This window comes from Danio rerio, chromosome 11 (genome assembly GCF_049306965.1).
Source record: "Danio rerio strain Tuebingen ecotype United States chromosome 11, GRCz12tu, whole genome shotgun sequence".
Taxonomy (NCBI): domain Eukaryota; kingdom Metazoa; phylum Chordata; class Actinopteri; order Cypriniformes; family Danionidae; genus Danio; species Danio rerio.
This window is the reverse complement of record NC_133186.1, coordinates 26,093,746-26,116,915: the sequence shown is the minus strand read 5'-3', so window position 1 is coordinate 26,116,915 and position 23,170 is coordinate 26,093,746. Positions and strand designations below refer to the sequence as shown.

The 23,170-nt window shown below is 34.5% G+C and overlaps 3 protein-coding genes across 30 annotated transcripts in view; 1 reads left to right on the top strand and 2 right to left on the bottom strand.

The window, feature by feature from the left end:
• pnp4a (purine nucleoside phosphorylase 4a) overlaps window positions 1-6,583 on the bottom strand; it is a 253,971-nt gene extending 247,388 nt beyond the window's left edge. For 24 of the 28 annotated variants that reach the window (XR_012386749.1, XR_012386750.1, XR_012386751.1 and 21 more), the window contains exons 1-3: window positions 5,857-6,583; window positions 5,085-5,297; window positions 4,614-4,805 (exon numbers count right to left, since the gene is read on the bottom strand). The gene's annotated coding sequence lies outside the window, so the exon portion shown is untranslated. The remainder of the gene's footprint in view (window positions 1-4,613; window positions 4,806-5,084; window positions 5,298-5,856) is intronic. The other 4 variants (XM_073915750.1, XM_073915748.1, XM_073915747.1 and 1 more) reach the window with 3 other exon arrangements.
• An 836-nt stretch (window positions 6,584-7,419) lies between these two features.
• On the top strand, window positions 7,420-12,092 carry trib3 (tribbles pseudokinase 3). Its single transcript, NM_212869.1, is given in 4 exon segments — window positions 7,420-7,494; window positions 9,007-9,294; window positions 9,389-9,681; window positions 10,568-12,092. Coding segments are annotated over 3 exon segments (1,047 nt in total). The 5' UTR covers window positions 7,420-7,494; the 3' UTR covers window positions 11,034-12,092.
• A 1,918-nt stretch (window positions 12,093-14,010) lies between these two features.
• On the bottom strand, window positions 14,011-23,154 carry maf1a (MAF1 homolog, negative regulator of RNA polymerase III a). The gene is given in 7 exon segments (NM_213441.1): window positions 14,011-16,371; window positions 17,901-18,005; window positions 18,671-18,790; window positions 18,896-19,017; window positions 20,582-20,744; window positions 20,864-20,992; window positions 22,796-23,154. Coding segments are annotated over 7 exon segments (744 nt in total). The 5' UTR covers window positions 22,879-23,154; the 3' UTR covers window positions 14,011-16,349.
• Window positions 23,155-23,170: the final 16 nt, after the last annotated feature.

Genomic DNA, 23,170 nt, shown 5'->3' with positions numbered 1-23,170 from the left:
TTATACACTACAGACTTTATATTATATAACCCTAACCTAATTCAAAATACTTTATTCTGTTTAATTTATGAGCCGTTTTCCTCATGGGGAATAAAAAATGAAACCACAGGGTCAAAATCTACTGGTTTTGCTATACTTTTGGTCTGTACAACAAGAGGAATACAAGGTAGACACATATACTAATATATGTGGTTTACGAGGACACTCCACTGGTGTAATGTAAATTATACTGCAAATATGATCAAATTAACAAATAAATAATACAATACTGCTCATCATATGGCCTTGCACTATACCCTTAACCTCAACAGGAAACCTGTGGCAAAACTTGAATGTCAAAGTCCTGTTAAGTATGATATTTAAGCATTTGGAATTATGAGGATGCATAATTCATGTCCTTGTAAACCACCCTAATAGAGAACAACTAGGTCATACCGTGTCGTTATACATTATTGTGTCTTCATAAACAAGTATACTGTTTTTCTCTCCTGGCAAAAGTCAATATTCAGTGCACCCTTTCTTTGGGACATTGTTAAACTTTTTTGAGAAGACTATTCTGAGGTATGCAGATCCTGTTCTCTATAAATGCAGATTTATTTATTAATATTTTGTTTGTTTGATTGTCTCTTTGTTTGTTTCTATGTCCAGGTCATATTCAGATTTGGACTTGAGGTTTGTTCATGGCTGTCAATGTTCTGTCTGCTGCTTTTCTCTCCAAATATGACATCAGAGTTTATTTTATATGTTCACTATGCACTAAAGTGTGTACATAAAACATTTTAAACCATAATTTAATTATCTAAACTGCATGTGCACATAAACATTGGTTTATATTTATAATCAAATAGAAATGTTTATGATTTTATATGCCAATTTCTTTATTTTTAATAACCATACAAACTGCATGTAACCATTATATTTATATACCTTTTATTTGTGGCTGTCAGTGTTTTGTTTGCCGTTTTTCACTCCAAATAGGACATCAGAGTTCATTTTATATGGTCACTATGCACTACAGTATGTACATAAAGTGTTTCAAACCATAATTTGATCATTTAAACTGCATGTGCAAACACATACTGGTTTTTATTTATAATCAAACAGATAAAAAATTATCATCATTATTGTATGCTTATTTCTCTATTGTTAGCAATCCTCCAAACTGCATGTAAATATCATATTTATACACATTTAACTGCTTATCCAATTCAATTTATTTTATTTAATTTTTTTTTCCTAATATATATCAAGTTGCTTTTAAATGAAACTTACAAATCCTTTATAATGAGACAGTAACATTTATTGGGATCCTTATAGATAAAACATTTTTGTAAGGCTTTTAAACTAATATTTTAATCTATTAAACACTGACATTAACTTATTTACCATGCATATATGCAAATAAAATACTCTTCTCTTGCTTATGGGTCACAACTGATCTAGGTCTGCCACTATTGCCCATATAAAACTAACGATGTCCTTGATTACAAGCTTGGACTCTGTTTCTTAATGCTCAACAGAGAAAGAGAGAGAGAGAGAGAGAAGTGGGCTGGATGGAGGAGAGACACAAAGCCCAGTCCAGACGGAAGTATTCAATTTATTCAGGTCTCAGAACAGCTGTTGCCAAAATAGCTTAGTGATTAAGAGACCGAAGGCTTAAAAGGACAAAATCTTCCAGAGCAGCCAGACCTGCTGGTTACAGTCAACAGACGGCTGGACGGAACAAGCAATATAAACATCTGAGAGGTCATTAGTAATAAACCTGTGAGCATTGTTCATTTCAGTCAGTCATGATGTTTGACCATTTCTGACACTCACCCAGTTTTGTTACAATTTACAACATTTTATAAGTAAATACACAGTTATACTCTTGAATTTATTAGATTTACTAGTAATTGTAGTAATATCTTGAAAGAATTTAAGTCAATTTAGATTTGGTTGCATGGTCAAAACATCATAAAAAAATAAAAGCTTGTTTGACAAGGCTTGTCAACCAATTAAACACAAAATTACACATATATAAAAATAATATTGACTTATATAATAGAGGCTGTGAAATCACTTAACTGCCTTACATATGTAGCATCTATGTTCCAAATCAGCTCATTATGCTAATTAAAGTCCATATAAACACACTTACATGTTTACACGAGATCCTATTAGGAATTGAGAAACCAGAATAGAAAAATAAAACTGTATTATTTAGCACATAGTCAATATATCATAGCAAGATAATATGACAAATCTGTTTATTTTAGAAAGCAAGAAGTAGGGGTTAAAAAAATCTCTTTTATCCTTTTGTTGGTTCATTAATGACCCATTAAGGGGTCAATACAGTCAATACACACACAATACGCAGTTAAGCTTTGAAATGGGATAGGGCTGTTGGGCCCAACTACAGAGAGAACACTTAACTGCTAGGAATGAAAAGACTTGCCACTTTTAGACTTGTGATCTAGAAAGATAGGGTGGAGGTCTGTTTACAGAGCACCGAAGAAGATCCTGAATACACATAGCAAACACCGTTAAACAGTTTAAAAGAATCAAATGACTCCCCCACTAAAGCTGATATTATGGATGCAGAGAGTTTCGTTTTTTTCTCCCCACAAAGCCATTTAAAACCACTCTAAGGACCCAAAGCAGGAGCACAAAGCCATTGGATGTGCCATTAAAAGCTCTGAGTAACTTGTTTATTTGAGAGACCGCTCACAGCTGAGGAATTCAGACTTTCACAATCTTTCAAAAACAGCGGATGATCCACAGAGAGCCTTTAAAAAGGAAATAACCTGCTGACTGCTTTCTATCTATCACTTGTTCAGGCACACGTGATGGTTTCATTAAAAGAGCTTACTCAAGAGTGACACAATCTTCCAGACTTGGTGTTACTATTAGCTACAAAAGTAGGCTAATAATCAGAAATGAACCAATCGCCAGTTGCTTAATCCTCTTTCTAAGCACTTTCTGTTCTGTGATGTTTAATTGTTATGCTGATGGGGGAGTATTTTGGTTTTGGTGAGAAATGAGAATCGCCCACCAATCTCTCACAAGACCACTTCCTGAGTTTGTATCTATTGCGAGTGATTATTGAGGTGTAAGTTTATTCATTTTTACTTTTCAGAATATGTAACTTAAATGAAAGTCACAATATCATCATATTTTTATTATTACTATTACTAAGGTTTAGGGAAGGTGGTACATTATTTTCAAACGTATTAGTGCATTAAACTATTGGCATCTCTCACCAAACATTTATTGGTAAACTATACATCAGTAGGTATATTAACCAATATTAACCAATACTACATGCACACTACTGAAATAGAATATTCACTCACCAGATACTACTAAGATTTGTAATGCAACCAATGTTAAAATGTAGCCAGATTTATGTTAGTCTATCTTAAATAAAACTGAACTTGCCCCCCCCCCCCCTTTTTTTTTTTTTGGACTATCTATTTATATGATTCATACAATAAACAACATAAAACAAAAGTCTCATTAATCTTTTTGAAATAAAACTACTAATTCGTACAGCAATCATTGCAATATAACTGCCTGAAACACATTTGCCTAATAAAACAGCTGTGTTTTTAACACCACTGACTGGATATTTCACTTTTACTGTTGAAATTTGCAAGTGGTACTCACTGCAGAGTCACCCATGTGACTCGGCAGTAAGCCCCCCCTCGAAATTTGTACACTTTTAATGACTTTAATGGTATCTTTGACAGAAGGGGTCTATGGGTGGTTATACATGCCTTGTCTGATCTTTCAATCCAATTTAACAACAAAGAGAGGAGCAGCAGCTTTCATTTCTGCTCTTGTCACCACAGAACTACACTAAACACTGTGCAATCTAAAGAATTCTGGGTTGTTTAACTCAATGTTGGGTCAAACGTGAATAAACCCAACCACTGGGTAAAAATGTGTAATATAAACTGCAATATAATCTGAAAAAAAATCACTTATGTTTGTCCATATTTGACACAATGACCAAGAATTATTGTTATTTTTTGAGTGTGTTAGGATCACATCTGACATTCCTGCATGTGCTAGTGCACAACAACGTGTCCAGTGATGTTTAAGAATTAGGTCAATGGGCAGAGAGATGGTTTTTGTGGTGTTCAACCATCTGCACTCCTCCAAATGAGCATTTATCCTGTCAAATTTCCACCACTTACTTCTGTATTTAGTGTCTGTGCATTTGTGACTGGATTGATAAAATCACATTTAAACCCCAGGTCTTAACAGTGCCTGAGTTGAGCTTTTCACTGGTATCACTGACATCTAAATAGTTAAAAAAAGAAGCAAAGTGAAGTTCAAATGGTCTCTTTTAAGTGTTTTGTTATGCTAATAGCATTGCTGCTAACAAGATTAGTCAGTTAGTTGCGGAAGTGGTGGAGCCAGTCTCCAGAGAGACATCTGTGAGCTTATAGTGTAACCCACTCAATCACACAGCTAATCCACTTAGACATTGATATACAGGTCTGTCCCTTTTCCTAAACTAGGCTAATTCAGTGACATGTCTGTGGTCGACTCTATTTGTGTCTGCACGTGTTAAAGACAAATTAAAAGGGCCAGAATGAATAGAGATGTAAAGAAAACAAATGTACCCTTTTCAACCAAAGGATGTCATCAGCTGGAGGAAACTGAAGGTATGATATTTATGACTTCCTGATCACTTTGGACCAGCGCTTCCATGTCGGTAAACCACCATTAGTGTCCATCAAGATGAGACAGAGCCTTTGTGAGGACGTCGCTTGTTCCCATGGTGACAATATGTCTCAATCCAGCATGTGTGACATCTGTGTAGACACAGACAGGAAGGAGATTTCTTGGAAATAGAGTCATATTCAGCCTAACAATTCCCTCTCTGTAAATATGGAGAGGAACTGGACTACACTTTTCACTTTCAGATGGTAATATATATAAATATGTTGTGACTCATCCATGGTTACAAAATCAGAGGAATAAATTAAACGAAAACCCCTTAAATATCCATCTGCCTAATTTGGTGTATTTTAAACAATTGCATATGGTGTCTTTTGGGCAGCAGAGGTGCAAGATTGAATACTAAAACGCACCGTGCAGCAGAAATGTTTCCATTTTAAGGAGTGGTTGGTCTCCCACTCAGGCCTCTGATGGTGGAACAGCCCAGGAAACCTCTTTCCACCCACACACGAAACCTCTGACTCAACTTGAAACCATGAGCGTTGTGGAGGCATCCTGCCGACTGCCTGGTGCACCCTGCCTCGGGTTACAGCGTTTGTCACTGCAACCTGCTTACTGTAGGTCATCTGTGAAAGAGTAAACATCCAGTGTAGCAAATAAATAGAACGTCAGCAATAATACAGCCTAAAACGGAAAATAGGTTAGAAATAAAACAACTTGCATTTGCAAAAACTTGTAATTAGGTTGAGATTTCGTATAAACTGTTATTAGTTCACTAAACATGATTGCAGCAAGGAAATTTGAATTGCTTTGAGGAGGTTTAAATGAGTTGCAAGTAAAATTGTAGTTAACATTATGATTGGTTGGGGAGAATTTAACAAACAATGTTTGAGTTATCATTGAAATGTCTGACTTGGTTCGCTCAAATTAGTGTGTTCTTTCAGAATAAACAATAGCTTTGTCTGCATCAAAGCTAGGACCTGCAGAAGGTCACATTTTCACCCGCATATGTCATCAAGAATGTTTAATAGAAATGTACTGCCATTCCTGAGGTGTACATTACAATCATTTCATTTTTACTTTTCAGTGAAACAGCTGATAAAGCGTGCAGCTTTGAAATGAGGCACAGCATATTTTCTTTCCTTTAGGGTGCATATTTTTCTGTTTTGTTCCAGATTTATCTACCTGTATGTCGCCATCGGGTCTGATGACATCTAGTACAGATCTTCGCAATAGTATGCACTACTGATGAAGTTCGCAAGAGATGGATTGCAACACAAAGCATGGCGTCTATAAGAAATATTTAGCAGCTGCTATAACCAGAATTTATATAGTTTAAAAAGCATGTCAGTCAATCTGTTTTGCACATTTTGAAAGTTTACATTGATTAAGAGTTTAAAAGTGTATATTAAATAAATCATAATAAAATGTCTGATTAATAGGCTATATTTGCATTTCAACGAGGTCTCAATTTGACATCAATATAACATCTATTAGCCCATCTTTCCAATGAGGTATATGTTTCTCTTTATCAGACATCTACCTGCATGTCAGCCTGACAAACACTTGATGTGTAACACCACCATTGGTATTGAGTCATACACAGGGGTGGGGCATTAATCTTCACAACGGCTAAAAAAGGACAAACATAACGTTTAAACAGCAACATAACACGGGTTACCCTTTCACGAACACATTACCACATTATTTCCTTCGTTATGTTCCCTAGCTCGCTGTTCAATTTCAATCTATCAACAGCACATGTGTGCACAAAATACTCGGTGCTTTTCCACAGAGTCGAGCTTTTATGGTCAGTTCGGCGTGTTTACTGTTTAAAACCGGCTAAAACCTCTCCATTAAACGCCACGCTTTGTGTTCGCAATCCTCCCCTAGCAAACTTCAACAGTAGTGCATACTATTGCGAAGCTCTGTACTCGATGTCGTCAGACCAGAGGGGGCGGAGTCAGGATGTCGCAATCTTACTAAGAACAGCATCATCGAGTCAGGCTGGTGTAACACACTGAGCATATTAGACGTGCCCAGCCGAATTGAGACTTTACAGTCGGACGTTCAGGCTGAGGGGCCACGTCTGATTTGTGATCTCATCACTAAAGGGACCTTTATTTCGGCATCAATCAAAAAGACCAACTACAGGATTACTTTTCCATTTGTGGCTGTCACCAAAACGGACGCGTCCTCTAGTTATAACTTTCTTCAGACTATTCCTTGTTTGTTTTGTCGTATGGCTAAACTTACAGTTAACTGCGTTTAAGAACGTCGTATCAAGTTTTATTAACCCGAAACTCATCGCGAATGATCTCCAACTCCATCCGACCACAGAGCGACGTTTCACCATCAGCAAGAGCCAGGGAAATATTGTCCATGCAGGACGCGTTCATTCAGCGGGAATAAGGAACAAAGACATCCGTGCCAACAACTGAAGAGCTCTTGGGGTTGCCGCCAGACTCACAAGTATCAATTTGCTCAACTCACAAGACAAAGAAGAAGACATAATAACAACGAAAAGAAGCTAAACGTGCACGAATATCTTGCAAAACGCAGTAAACGTGGATTCTTTACAAATCGCGTGTCCTTTCAAACTGACTCATATTTATTCTCCTTTCACTGGGGACGACTTTTCGGTCTTATGCAAAAAATCTTATTAACTACAGCTGAAAGTTTTCAAGTGCTCCTTTCATAATACTTAATGTTTTTTTTTCCGCCGGTGGAAATGTTCTCTGACAAGTAGACACAACTAAGTGCGCCTGTAGTTTTCATTGTTCTGTTTTGGAGAGGAGCGGGTCCTTTGTCTAAAGCAGCGAGGTAAGTCACTCCTGTGAACCTTCAAACGTCACATTAATAACTGTAAATCACGACTTGGTGCTTCCAACCAAGATTTGAGTCAATTAATGATCAACTTTCCCATTTAAAACATTATTAAGAAAGACTTTGTGTGGTTGAAGATTATATAAAAAAAGTAGCGTTGAGCTGAACTTTGTGAACTTGCACTTCACACAATAACATTAAGTCTTTTAAAAGTATTTACACTTATTTGTAATTTGGAGAACAAATATTTGTATGATGTAACCTATTGGTTTACACATACGCTGATAAATGCTGGCTTTGGAATTTTAGGTTCGAGTCCGACGTGACCTGGTTCAAGTTACATTTGACCTCACACATGCTTTTGTTTACTTAGTGTATTCTTATGAATTCTGACACAATGTTTTAATAGCCTACATAAATAAACTTTGTTTAAACAATACTGAAGTGGAAGAAACTTGGCTACGTCATTTTATGACGTACGCTTGAATGTGTAATAACTTAAACACTGTATGAGTCACAGGCGCCGAGCAACATTTCGAACGGAACTTGAGTCAGTATGATCAAGCAGCACTCCTCATCACATAGTCATTCAGCAGTTTTAAATTACCTCCTTTCATTACACAACATTAATGAACCTCCCGTTCTTGTTTAGTTAGTTAGTTTGTTTGAGATAATGTCCCACGGTTACTCAGTGTTCAAGTGTGGTGCAACACTCAAAAGTACTCAGTTTGGCATTTTTTTTCATGTCACCTTTGTGAATGGACTCGTGTTTATTGGTTTCTAAAAAGAATAGTTCACTTAAAAGTCTGAAGTTTGTAATCATTTATTAATATTTCATTGTTTTTATATATGAATGAGCTTATCTCTTGTGTTATATCTTGTATTTTGAAGAAAGATGAAAACCTGTAACCTTCATAGTATTTTTCCTGCTGTGGAAGTCAATGGTTGCATTTGTTCAGCTTTGTTCAAAAATCCTCTTGTTTTTGTTACACAAGAAAGAAACTCAGAAAGATTTGAAGTTACTTAAAGGTGAAAACATTTTTTAAGTTGACTATCTGATTAAGCAAAGGCTTTTCAAATTGGGGTCCAGGAACATTCTGGGCCAACAGGGTGCTTCTTGCTCTGGGCATGTGTTCAGAGCATAAAAGTTGTAAAATAAATAAATAAATATATGAAGAGTTCAGATGCAAAAACCTCTAATTGCCATCTGAATACTAGGATGACAAAAATAAGTTCTTTTCCTGGTCTTTATTGTGAAATAACACAAGCAAAAGAGGCTGAGAAAAAATCATTTTCGACTGAAGTTTCAGACGGCACTTAGAGGTTTTTGCATCTGAAGTCTTCATACATTAGTGTAAAAGAAATGTAAAATATGTATTTCATATATCTAAATTACATTTGAGTGTCTGTCAACAGGAATAATCACATTTAAGGGTTTCAAACACCTGTTCAATCTTGTTGTCACAAGGTCATGAACTCATCCGTTTCTTTCATTTATTTTGATCACAGATGAGTATGAACCTGTCAACTCCTACACCTCCACTGCGACTGAAGCGAGTTGACTTTGAGGACTCTCACAGCAATGATACCTTCAAATGCAAGCGCCGTAGACTCAGTCAGCCTCCTTCCCCAGGTCTTGCGCCCTGCCTTCGCCCCCTGTCACAAAGCCTTGAACAGCCAGGGTCTGAAAAGCACCACGTCTCCCGGATCGGACCATACATCCTCCTGGAGGCCACAGAAGTAGCTCAAACCTTCAGAGCGGTTCATCAGGTCACAGAACAGGAATACACATGCAAAGTAAGTACAGATGCATTATAAAAGCACACATTTCTAATCACAGTTTTATATAATGAAAATCAATAATGCTGATATTTTGTTATGTCTCCACCAGGTGTTTTCCATGAAGAAGTATCATGAGTTCATTGCGCCCTACACTCGTCTGCTTCCACACAGCAACATCTGCAAGATTTCAGAGGTGGTGTTAGGGGAAAACAACGTGTACATCTTTTTCGAGCGCAATTATGGAGACATGCATTCGTATGTGCGCACCTGCAAGCGGTTGCAGGAGGACGAGGCTGTGCGTCTGTTCACTCAGATGGCATCAGCTGTAGCACACTGTCATGAGAACGGTGTCATTTTACGAGACCTCAAACTACGCAAGTTTGTGTTCACCGATCAGCAGAGGTCAGTAACTGGGTTTAGTTTTTAATTGCTTGCTGTTTAAGTTAAATCAGCTTTTTATCAAGTAAATTAATATAAAATAAGGATTATATTAAGTTTTGTTTTTGTGTTGATGACGAATATTAGACATTTTTTTTGGTTAATATTGAATCTAAATCGGCGCATCTATAATGGTGCATGATTATTTTCTCTGATTAAAAAATATACTTTTTGTCATGTAATGCTGACTTGACAATATTTTTTGGGGGAAAGAAAATGTTTAGCAAATCTCAAAAGCAAATCTCCAATTTTCATAGTGTATATTCATAATGCTGTGATGCCTAAATTTATGTAAAACGATTGTTCGTAGTGATTTTAGTTGAATATTTTTACAAATATTGGTCATTCGCTTGTGTTATGAAATGGTAATATTTATAATTACAATAGGTTAAATATAGTGATCAGCTTGTTTGTATCGAACAACATTGGTTTTGTTTTATTTAGTCATTATGCAGATACATTTATGGTATGTGTTTTGTAATAGTATTAATAATGAATAAATAATAGTAACTTTTAAAGTTAAAAGTTCTAAATTACTGTTTTTTTATTTTTTTATATAAATTCTAAAAAATAATGAGCTACTTGCATGCAATTCTCATAAAGCTATATAAATAAATATTTCAATTATATTAACTTTGTGAACAAAAGTTACAAAAATAACATACAAATATCTAATTACTCAAGATAGTAAAGAACTATGCAGGTAAAATACACTTGAAATAATTACGCATATTCACTTGCATGACTTGTAAAGGTGTAGCCTTGTCTGTCTCATCTAGCAAACATTTCCCAATCATAAAGGCAGGACCTAGCTATCAGGTGACTGATAGACATCCTTTTGTTTCCTCAGAACAAAGCTGGTCTTGCAAAACCTGGAGGACTCTTGTCTGCTAAACGGAAATGACGACTCGCTGACGGACAAACACGGCTGCCCGGCTTACGTCGGCCCGGAGATCTTAAACTCACGTCACTCATACTCAGGAAAGGCTGCTGACGTTTGGAGCCTCGGCGTGGTTCTTTACACCATGCTAGTAGGACGTTACCCATTTCAGGATGTGGAACCGACAGCACTGTTCAGCAAAATCCGCAGGGGTGCATTCACCGTCCCAGAGACCCTCTCCCCCCGGGCTAAGTCGCTGGTGTACTGCATGTTAAGGAAATGTCCATCAGAGAGGCTGGAGGCCGGAGATATACTTCTCCATCCGTGGCTTCACTGTAATAACAGCACATCTCTTAGTCAGCACTCCAGCTCCAGACACTCCACAGATCAGGTGGTTCCTGATTTCCAACCCAGCCAGACTGAGGACTGTCAGTGAGCTGCTTTCATTATGTTTACCCACAATCAGGCGGGAAAAAGACTCTATGGAAAAGAGAGATTGCCTCATATTAAGTATGCAGAGTTCAAGGGCATCCAATGGAACAGATCCTCAAACATGTGCAGGTTAATAGCAGTGCTGTGTTTCGTTTTTTTACATTTCTGCCCAGCAATGAACTGCTGAGGTGTTCAGGACTGACACTGAGTCTTTATAGAAAGAATTAACTGTGTTTCTTACCTCTGAAACTGGCAATTTCTCCAAGAAAACGACACCCGAAGGGCGAAGTGCTGCTGGTTAAACTCTTTTTCTGGTAGACTTTCATTCACAGCACAGCTTAGAGGCTTGTGCACCTTTGAACATCAGTGTTGCTTAATAATCAGTGCATGGATTTTCCATTGTACACCTTTGTTGTGTAAAAAAAAGTACCTCTAACTTAATTCCTGGTATACTTGATGCACAGTTCGTGCCTTTATGTACTGTTTACATATTTTTGCAGTGGAGAAAAACAAACAGATTTGACTATTTAAAGTGCCTTTTTTTCCAGTTGTTGGACTTGTTGAAGTACCAAAGATTTGAGTTGGGGTTTTTTTTTTCGTCATCCAAATCTGAGCGTGTGTATCTGCAACGGGTTAGCACAAGTGCTCATTTCCTTTTCATGTGAAGAATACAAAAGGGTTGCTTGTTTGTTTGTTTTTTCCAGCAAATTCTCTTTTGTAAATGTCTTTCCATCTGTTAAACGTATGTATTTAGTGCTGTAGAGCAGGTTTGACCCTGATGGGATGTGAGCACATCATGCAACACAGGAAACGTCCCATGTGATGGTTTAGAGGTGCACCTGTTGAGCGTAAACAAAGGCTTTACATTCGTTCTCGTTTGTGATGCCTGCATGCAATGCTTTGACCCTGTTTTTTTTTTTCATTCAAGTACTTGTCATTTTTCTGTAGATAATTTTTGTTAATAACGAGAAGTGTACACTACATTTGTTGTTGTTTCAAGGGGTGATGTACCTACAAGCGAGTATTTTGTTGTTGCCAGTACAAATAAAATGAAAAATCAGAACTATTGTTTCCTATCAGTGATTTATTACTGGAAGTGGTTTCACTACATTAGGCCTGTCACAATAATCAATATATCGCCTTATCGCACAACACATGGAAATGGGCTCAATATTTTTTGTGATACAACATATATCGCCCATCCTGTACATAACAACCAATTCTAGCAACATTCTAGCTGTTTGCACATCCGCTCTATCTCTATTGGACAGTGTCAGCATGGTTAAAAAACACTACAGTATTTACTATAAACTTCTATAGTATATTTTCATGTGGGACAACTGAAAATAGATCTGTTACTGTTAATTCTTTTTACCTTGGACATTTTTGTTAACATTTATTAAAAGTTTGTTAATTATTAAATTGTTAAAATGACAACAATTCAATTAAATATTGATAATAGTAGAATATTATGTGTCCTTTGGAAGAGTGTACTTGCTTTATGACGCTATTATAGTGTCAAAATGGTCTTAAAATGACAATATTATTGTTATATATTTTGGTGCAATATATTCTACAAAAATAAACAGACATCGTGACAGGCCTAGTCCATGTGAATGTTTATTTTGCTAGGGCACATTGTTATTCTTTAGGTAAACAATCTGTACAAGTAAATACACAGAAATTAGTTTTTGCCTTGGTAATCAATCAAATTCAGAGCATTTGATTCCACATTTAGAGTGGTAGTCATTCTCTGTTTAAATTTGACAGTTTCAGCCATAATATTCTTAACCATGCCTTGCTTATTGTTAGTTTGCTATGAGAGTAGGATGCACAAAAAAAGCCCCACCCCCTAAGCAATATTCAGTTGGAAGTACATCAACATGCTTAAAAAAAAGTCTCAGCAGATTTTGGTTTGCGCAGATTTTAAGAAACAATTTTCGCCAAAGTGAAAATTTACTACAAAATGCAATACAGTTACTCCTGCTGAACACAAAACAACACATTTCCACAATTGTTTAAAAACTGGAAGACTAGCTGGCTTTCCATCGTCAGCTAGTGATGGACATTATTACACATTTTAAAGTATTCCATGACAAATGAGTGATAAAATTCCAAATTTCAAATAAAAATCCATTAATTCGCAAAATGTTTTCACGCTCATTTGAGACGGTTTCAGACTTTTGCAAAAAAGCGTTAATGCCAATAACTGGATGATTTTTTGCTGAATAAACTCTTACATCGCAAAAATTACACCTAAGTGACTAATCAGATTTCTCCATTATGCGTGACTTGTTTACTGCTGGTTACTAGGTTACCAATACTACAATCGGCTGCTCTAACTTAATGGAAATGCAAACTTTGAAAAGATTAGCTTTGCATTAATATGGAAATGCAGCTACTGACATCCAAAGTAGGAAGAAATTTGAGGTCTATGGCTAACAGTTTCCAACATTCGAAATATTCAACAAAACAAAAAAGTGAGTGAATGGTATGTTTTTGTAAAAAAATGAAAGAGCAAAAATGTTACTGTAAAGAGATGTTGAGACATTTGGTATCACTATAGATCATAGGAACATGAAAAAAAAACATCTTAGCAACTTAAACAAATTTTTTGCAAGTATAATATAAAACTGACCCTTTTTTTTTTTTAGTTTCTGTCACAATTTCACTAAGATTTGACTGTAAAAAGTATTACAAAAGCATGACACCATCCGCTACAAAGCAGAGCTTGCTGAAAGATTTTAAAAAGCCCAATATCTGATTTCAAAATGGTTTTTACAACACAAATTTAGTTCTTTGAATTTTTAAAATTATATTAAAATGAGGACGATTATTAAAACATGTAATACAGACCATTTTAACCATATTAAAGTGCTTGTTTTCAGCACATTTCACAACGCCAGTGCTTTCAGTTCCCAGCATGATTGGTTTTGTAATAACAACATATTTTCCGAAACAGAAATTGCAATCAGTGCACATTAGATCAGTAGATATTTATTTGACACAGCATTTTGGAAATAATGAAAAGGCTCATCGAAAGCAAAGTCATAAAAACATGTTAAGCTGCCAAGAAGAAAATGTTTACGTTTCATTAACACACAAATCTGCATCCAATAGGGCTTGTCCTTGCATTTTTTTTATTACCAACATAAATAGGCCCACACTTCACTCTTAGATCTTAAAACAAGCGTAAATCTTGTTCTTATAGTGGCACGACTCTGGAATAGATTGAAATTCTTAACATAGATGAGTCAACAGTCAAACCTAAAACTGACTTCAAAACAACTGCGGCCAAATCTTCAAGAATGCCCCAATACATAACAGTGGACCATATAAAACTAGTGCCCGTCTTGAGCAAATGTGAATCAAGCCACAATAGAGCGACTAAGCAACAGCTCAGACAAACATCTTCAATATCAATCTATACAATGTCAAAGAGGATGTCATAAAATTCAGTAACTGCCACCGACACTCATTCTTAAAGTTATCTAATATCTTTCCACGGTCACCATGTTAGACTATAAACACATCAGCAAAGAATATGAAGAGTTAAATTTGCCAAAGAATTCACCACAAACATATCAAAAAAGCTGAATTCAGGTTAGAGACCACACAAAGCTTTAGGAAAACTGATCTACACAGACCCATCATGGTTTTCCTTGAACATATTTATTAGCTTTGCGGGTGAACCTAACAGAGAAATTGATCCATAAGTCAATGACTCAATAAAGCCACTACTTCATGTTTATGCTGATGTAAGTTGTTTATATAGTTCTTTTTTTTTCCTGAGGCAAGAAAGGTGCAGGAAAATGTGTCAAGGCCTAAAATCAAACATACACTAATCTATTAACTTCGTCAATAATGGGAAAGCTCATCCATACATGACAAATCTGTCATTCTTTAGTCTACTTGTTTCAAACCAGTTTTAGTTTGTTTCGTTGAACACAAAAGAGAATATTTTGAAGAATGTTGGAAAATGGTACCTATTGACTTCCAATGTAATTATTTTCTACTATCAATGCCCATAGCTATTGGTTTCCGACATCAAAATACTCTCTTTTGTATTCAACAGAAATCAAACAAACATGAATATTTGGAATTTTTGAAGGTAAGAAAATAATTTTTGTGTGTGAACTATGGAGCCAGATCAGTCTCAGAAATAATACATTTACAAACTAAAACTCATACATGCACAGCACATTCACATTTACCAAATACAATTAGTAAATTTAAAACAGTTCATAAATACATCAAACAATTCCTGAATTCAGTTTGTGAAATCATAAATATTTTTGTCAGATAAACTAGATTTGGGCATTTATGAATCGTGTTTTCAACTTACGAATTGGATATGTACTGTTAAATTGTTTTTTTAAATTTACGAACTGGATTTAGGTATTTATGAATCATGTTTTGAATTTGTGAATTGGATTTTTGTATTTATAAATCATGTTTTGGACATGAGCATTGGATTGCTGTATGGTTAAATTGTGTTTTGAATATACAAATATTTGTGTATTTATGAATTGTGTTTTGAATTTGCGAATTGGATATGTGTACTTATGAAAATTGTTTTGAATTTACAACTTTGACTTGTGTATTTATGAATCGTGTTTTTAACTTATGAATTGGATTTTGTAAATGTGAATCATGTTGTGGATATAGGAGTTATATTTTGTAAATGTATTATTTTTGAGACTGATCTGGCTCCACAGTGAACTATCATTATAATAAAGGGAGAAAGGTGTAGGCTTAAAAACACGAAAATGCAAATAAAATGAGTGAATGTGACGTCATATAATTCAATAAAATACTCAAAATGCTTTAAAGACGTTTAAAAAAACAGATCAGTGTAGAGTACACAGCAATGGGAGAAAACAAAATGTTAAAAGACGCCACCTAGTGGAAATACTGCTGTAACCTTTATGAGGCCATAAAACCAGTAAAATTATGAGCATGAATAAATAAATGGTTCAAAAAAGCTTTGAAATAAAACCTAAACTGCATAGAAACACTTAAAGACTAATTTAAAAAGACCTCTTTGGAAATAAAATAACAAACACAAAGTATTACAACATATCAAGCTTCAGACAAATGTCAGAGGAAAAAAAGTATTGAATGTATTGAAAAGTAACACAGAAAAAAGTTAAAAAAAAAAAGTTTGTTGGAGTGCACTTGAAAATCTCTTCAATACAACATTTATCAGGTTAAAAACAAACAAACAAACAAAAACATAAGAAACAGAGTAGGAGGACAGGCATTAAAACTCAGGCAAGAGTTTGCTGGCTTCAGAGGACAGTGAGAGATGAGGGCTTCATCAGGCACACAGAGCACCATACCTGCGGGAACATCCATTAATCAGCACATTTACATGCATATACATATGCTTCTCAGAACTCACTAAATGTTTTTGAAATAACCAATTGACCAACTCAGTTAACCAATAACCCAGCAAGTAAGCCTCAATTGCAAGACATTATTAAATCGGTTGATTTCAGTGACGCCAAAATGCAGTAGGATGTGCTTCTAACTCCAAGTATTTAATATGATATGTCAGGAATAATCAATAAATCATTAAATACCAAAGAAGAGTATTGCTCAAAGTCAGCAACAGAAACTTATGGCTAGGGCCAGACAGAATCTGCGGATATTTTTTGCTATTTCTGCTCTGTATTTTGTAAAAAAAATCTTCAGATTTATATGGAATGATTTTAGGAGTAATGTTTACAATGCAAATCCAATTAGATCCACTTATTTGATAAACAAACCAAATCTCTCATATAATAGATCTACTAAAAGACAGAAAATATTAATTTACAAACTGTACTGCAAATAAATCAAATGAACACTTTCATATTAGCCAATAATATTAATGAAATTAATTTAAAAACAGAATAAATATAAATTCGCAAACATGTACACAAGTAAATAAATAGACTTAATGATGCGCAAAAAATCTGCAGATTTCTGCACGCACAGACTCTGTGTAGGCCTTTTTATGGCTCATATATTTTGACTGTAGCACTTCGGCTTCAGCTATAGGACTTGAAAATCCAAGAAAGAAATTCTGATTTCTAGGCTGATTAACATGGCCTTGTTCATTGATGCATTATTGGGAATAGTTGGGTAAAAACAAGCATTCATAGATTCCAATTGCATGAGCCGCTGTATACACATACATAATTCATTTGAAGTATTTTAATAAATCCTTATATTTAGACTATTATAAACAAAATTATTTAAAAATATAATATATCAATAATAAAACAAATATTTAAAAACTTAAATACAATTATGTAAATAAATTATATATACACAGCTGTAATCTTTTTGCTCTTTTTAGTGTTGTATATATAACTTGTGAAATGTTTAAAAATATTTACACTTTCAAAGGACGGTTAATCATTTTTCTTCAACTTATATTTATTTATTTATTTATATATATTTTTTTATTAGTTTTATCACATCATATTTTAGTACATCAGTTTGCAATGTATTTCCTTCTCCCATACTGCAAAACATTTGCTCCGTATGAATGCACAGTAACAAACGTTTACCCTCATCACATTTGCCCATCAATGTGTTTACACATTGGATGAAATTGACGTGAAGTGCAAAAATCTAGCTGTGAAGATCAGTTTATTTTTATTCTTATAAAAGAAAACAGGTAAAGGCATTTACATGAGCTCGTGCATTGTGGCTTAAGAATGTGCATGTAAACCAGCTCATTTTTTTGTTTTTTGATGCCATGAGCCTCTACTTGTCAGGATGGTCATTTCAAGTAATATTGTTACTTTTACTTTTTTATTTGCTGTCATCTGTGTGTCATATCCAAATGATAATAAATGATTTCGGTACAGTTCCTCACCTCTCTTCATCCATGTTTCCCTCCTCCTCTTCTTCATAGCTGCCCTCATCCAACTCCAGATCCAGCTCAGTGCCGATGCCAGAGTCACGTGGAGCCATGAAGAGACTGGCGATCCACAAAATTAATTTTTTAATTGTCATTTTTTTATTGACACATCAGAATTGTTCATAATGGCTAATTCATGACAAGATCAATACAGAAAAAAAATATTATAATACAATAACTATAACAACTTTAAACATTAATAAGAAACAATGCAAGAAAACTACAAATTTTACATTAACAACACTAAATATGTTCTTTGTAGAGAGACATTTTGAAAAACATCCATCAAAATAGACTCAGTATAAAATCCTAGTCTGGTAATCTTAAAAAGTATGTTTATATACACCAATGAGATAAAAGATATTATCAAAACTAACATACATACTTACATACACACACATAAAGTATACACATATAGATGGTCTAACAAAATGTAATAGTAAATTGTACCTACCACTTGCCAAAACAAAAATGTAAAAAAGCACATCAGGAGAACTTCACTTTTTAAATATCTGTTTTACACTGATATCAAAAAGTGGAAGAAATCCATTTAGGAGTTTTAGCACACCAAACTGGCTAATATGTTAATCTGTTAACCCTTGGATGTCAATTTTCAAGCTCTTTTACATGGAATACATTATAACACAATATAATACACAATATACAATTCATGTTTTGAATCATTGTGTTGGTAGTGAATTGCTGACATGCAGATAGATCCTTACCTGACAGATCGGCACGTGAAGAACACGATCCTTTTCAGTCTTTTGTTATAAAAGAAGTAGTTGAAGGACCACAGGTTGCCTTCTTCCCCATATGGGTCTGAATCCAGGTCTGGATTGTAACTATAAATTTGTAAGCATGCATAAATATTATTAAAATGTCAAAAGCATTTATCAGATTTTAGGGTAAACCTGACTGAACATGGGTTCTGATAGCAGTATATATACCTGTATATGTCACATTCAGCAAGGCTGATCTCCTTGTCCAGGGCTTCCCATAACTGAGGCTGTAGATGACTGTACGCTTCACCAGCAGCAGCAGACAAACTGCTGTTTACTGCATTAAACACCTGCAGCAAAAAGAAAACATTTAATCAACCACAATCTTTAAAGTCCAAATTCAAGTGCACAAATATTAGATATTATTTTTTAAGATTATAAGAGATTTTTTAATAAGGATTATTCATGTTCATGTTCATGTCAGTTAAATTCATAGCCAATTTTTCTGTTCTGTTGTTTCATATATATACAATGTTGGGCATATTTAGGTCTGTCAAAATATTCAATATTTCGACTTAATGGCACAACACATGGACAAAAGACCTCAAACATTTTTGGTGATGCAAAATATAAATCACCCATACACAAAAACAATTCTAGAAACATTTTAGCTGATTGTGCAACATCTCTATCTCTATTAAGCGTCAGTATGGTTAAAAAACACTATAGTATTTACTATAAATTACTTGAATATAATTTATGTAGGTGTCTTACAACTGAAAATAAATCTGGTAGCAGATATCACAGTCTGTTACGTTTTACCTTGCACTATTTGTAACACCTATTATTATTATTATTTAGGATATGCGTTTTGACATTCTTAATCATTATATATGAGGATTTTAAAAATACATATACAATTATATGTATACAATTATGTATAGTTTTAGCTGTTTTTAAAATATACATTTATTTATTTTGTCTTTTTCTAGTCCAAATATCTACAAATTCTTAAATCAATAAACATTTTCTAAAAAAATAAAAAATATTGTCTTGTTTTGGCAAATATTGTTCCCTATGTTGAGTGACTTTTTTTGTAAATCAAGCAAAATAATCTGCCAATGGGGTACAAAAAATTTAAAACAAGATTATTTTTTTACGCAATTGGCAGATTATTTTATTTGTGATAAAGAAAAACATCATTAATTTTCTTAAATTTCTTTATTCAGGGTGATGCGGTGGCGCAGTGGGTAGCACTGTCGCCTCAAAGCAAAGTTGCTGGTTCAAGCCTCGGCTGAGTCAGTTGGCACTTCTATGTGGAGTTTGCATGCTCTCCCTGTGTTCGCGTAGGTTTCCTCCAGGTGCTCCGGTTTCCCCTCACAGTCCAAAGACATGGTATAGGTATATTGTGTAAGTTAAAAATTGTCCGTAGTGTACAAGTGTGAATGAGTGTGTATGGATGTTTCCCAGTGATTGGTTGCAGCTGAAAGGGCATGCACTGCGTAAAACATATGCTGGATAAGTTGGCAATTCATTCTGCTGTGGCAACCCCAAATGAATAAAGGGACTGAACCTAAATGAATGAATGATTGAATTTTTTTAATCAAGACAATAAGTTTTGCCTGTCTAGAAAATGCTTCTTGATTTAAGAAATTGTGGATATTTGGACTAGAAACAAGACAAAACCTCTAGGTAAGAAAACCATTTTTTGCAGCGTATTCCCTTTAATAAAATTCTAATCCAAGTTAAACTGAAAAATAACTTCTTAGTTAACTAAAAAATCCTGAAATGTAAATCAATATTCCATATAAAAATACTATTATTTGTTATATATATATAAATGCATAAATTATATTATCAAATTTATAATCTAAAGTAAACATTCAAAAATACAAAAAGGTATGCCAAAATTACCCAATTAACACTGGGCTCTTTGCTGAAATCATGGCCTTTGGTGCGACTGAAGTCGTAGTCCGGCCGGAAAGATTCATTAAGCGTTGCGATCAGGTAAAAGAGCGTCTTTCTGCTGCACTTGTCTGAGAGAGGACCTTCGCCATCATCCAAACTATGACTCAGTCTGAAGGGAAAACATTTTTCAAACAAAACGCAACAACATGCTGACCTAGAAAATGTCTGTACAGTACATAAATGGGTTGATGACTGAGAAATAATTACAAGAACTTAATGTGGATTTACTTGTTAGGGCTGATTCCAGAGCTCTGTGGAGGAGACAAAGCCTCCAACACATGCGGTTGCCCCTCCTGACAAAACTGCTTGAACATCTGCTTGTCATCACCTGCCATCTTACAGGAGTAGCTCTCAATGCTGCAGACACATCAAAACAGTGACACAGACTTAATCAAGGGGCCTGCAACCCATAAGATAAAAATACCGGTGACTCGCTACTCCAATATCCTATGAAGTAGTTATAAATATACATTGCATGCAATAGTGCACACACATCAATTGGGTCCAAGTCTATTTTTCATTTCATTTTGGGAGAACGTCACTACGACCTACCTCCATATTCAGTCATGGCCTTTATTTTTAATGCATGCGATTGCCATAAAGGTGTCAGAATATGATGCTAAAATAAAATAAAATCAATGTGCTGCATGCTATTGCTATGTCTTTAATATAACATAATCACCCCAGAGGTTGCAATCAAATGGAAAAAAAAAAGGCTGATAGCTTTTTATTTGAATGCTGATGTTTTTTTATTTAAGTAATTACCACTATTTTTTCTTCTGTAGGTTATGGATAAAATATGGTAATTTTAATAGTTTAATAAAATGAATTTGTTGATTTAAAAAAAATGTATACCACCATAAACATTTTAAAAAGCTTGGCAAAGGTTTTAGTACTTGCAATGTAAACACACACACACACACACACACACACACACACACACACACACACACACACACACACACACAGACAGTAAATAATAAATCAATTAAAAAGTAAAATTGCAAAGAGTTTGTATTGGCAGCTACAGAAAAAAGGCACATTTGTGCTGTTTACGGTCAGAAAGTTCTCCAGTTATGTTCCACAAGAAAATAAATAAATAATAAATAAAGCTTCTGGAGTAATTTTTGGTACTTCAAGCTAAAAAAAAAAAAAATTTAATTTCTTCAGATATTAGTCTCAAATATAAACATAATTTAGAAAATAAATATTCCACATACTATTTTAACTTAAAAAAGAAACCAAATGTTCCTGATTTAGATATAGATTGAGGAAAGTTTTAAAGACAAATGTCATTATTCTTTTAGTATATGCTCAAAAAGTGATTATTAACAAGTCATAAACGGATGATACAGCATAAACATCATTTTGTACAAAAAATGACCATGGTTGATTTGTAGTCTGTTAAGCAAGGAGGTCCAGAGGATTAACGTAAACGTTATGTTTCATGTATTTAAAGTCCCTGTGAACCCGAAACTGCAACCTTTATTTATTTATTTTAATTTTTTTTTTTTTTTATTGTGACGCAGATCCTAGAGAAATGGAATATTAAATGACACAACAGTGGACGTGGCTTGTTTTTATACTGTGAGCTGATTGAATGTAGTAAAGTAGGCATTTCATTCAGAAGATGTGGAAAATGGTTTGGAGAGTCATTACAACCTAGCAGATACCTCCTCCTCACCATTTCTGTTTGTTGTCAAAACTGACTGTGGGACCTGCACAGTTAAGTAAGTTAGCCACACCCAATTCCTAATCTAACAATTTAACTGAAAAAAAAAACAGGAAGGGAATTTTTAAATTTCAATTAAAGACTAGTATGGTAAATAATGTTTTTTTTTTTTTTTTTTTTGAATGACAAGCACAGATGAATTGTTTACTGCAAGACTAGCAATGTGAGCTAACAAAATCATCTGGTTAGTTTTGGTTTCTTTGGGACTTTAAAATATTTTTTTCGATATACGCTCAAAAAGTGGTTAACAAGTCATAAACGGATGATACAGCATAAAATGATAAACATAATTTAGTACCAAAAAACGACAAATACTTTAAATATAAACACTGGTTTATTTATAGTCTGTCAAGCAAGGAGCTTCAGAGGATTAACATAACTTAAACGTTATGTTTTACGTATTTAAAAAAAAAAATGTGCACACTTACCGCCCAATTATCTTACAGTCTCCAGTTTCAATTGTGAGCAGACTGTTAATGGCCTCAAAACTTGAGTTTTCCAGGAGCTTCATTGTTTATTCAAATATTTTTTTTTACCACTGATAAAACTGCAATGACTCCTTCTGCCGCTAGATGTCAGTTTCTCTGATAAACAATCATCGACCAGTTTTCTGCCGTTAAGTTACACCAAACCAAAACTAATGTTTATTTAGCGCGTTCGTTCAGAAAGTTTACAGCACAAACTGAAAATGATCAATAAATAACAACTAGCCAAATACTGGGTTAAACCAAAATAACATCCAACCTCGATATGTCAACTGAAGCACCTTTAAAAATATTTAAATTTCAAATACAAACGGCTCA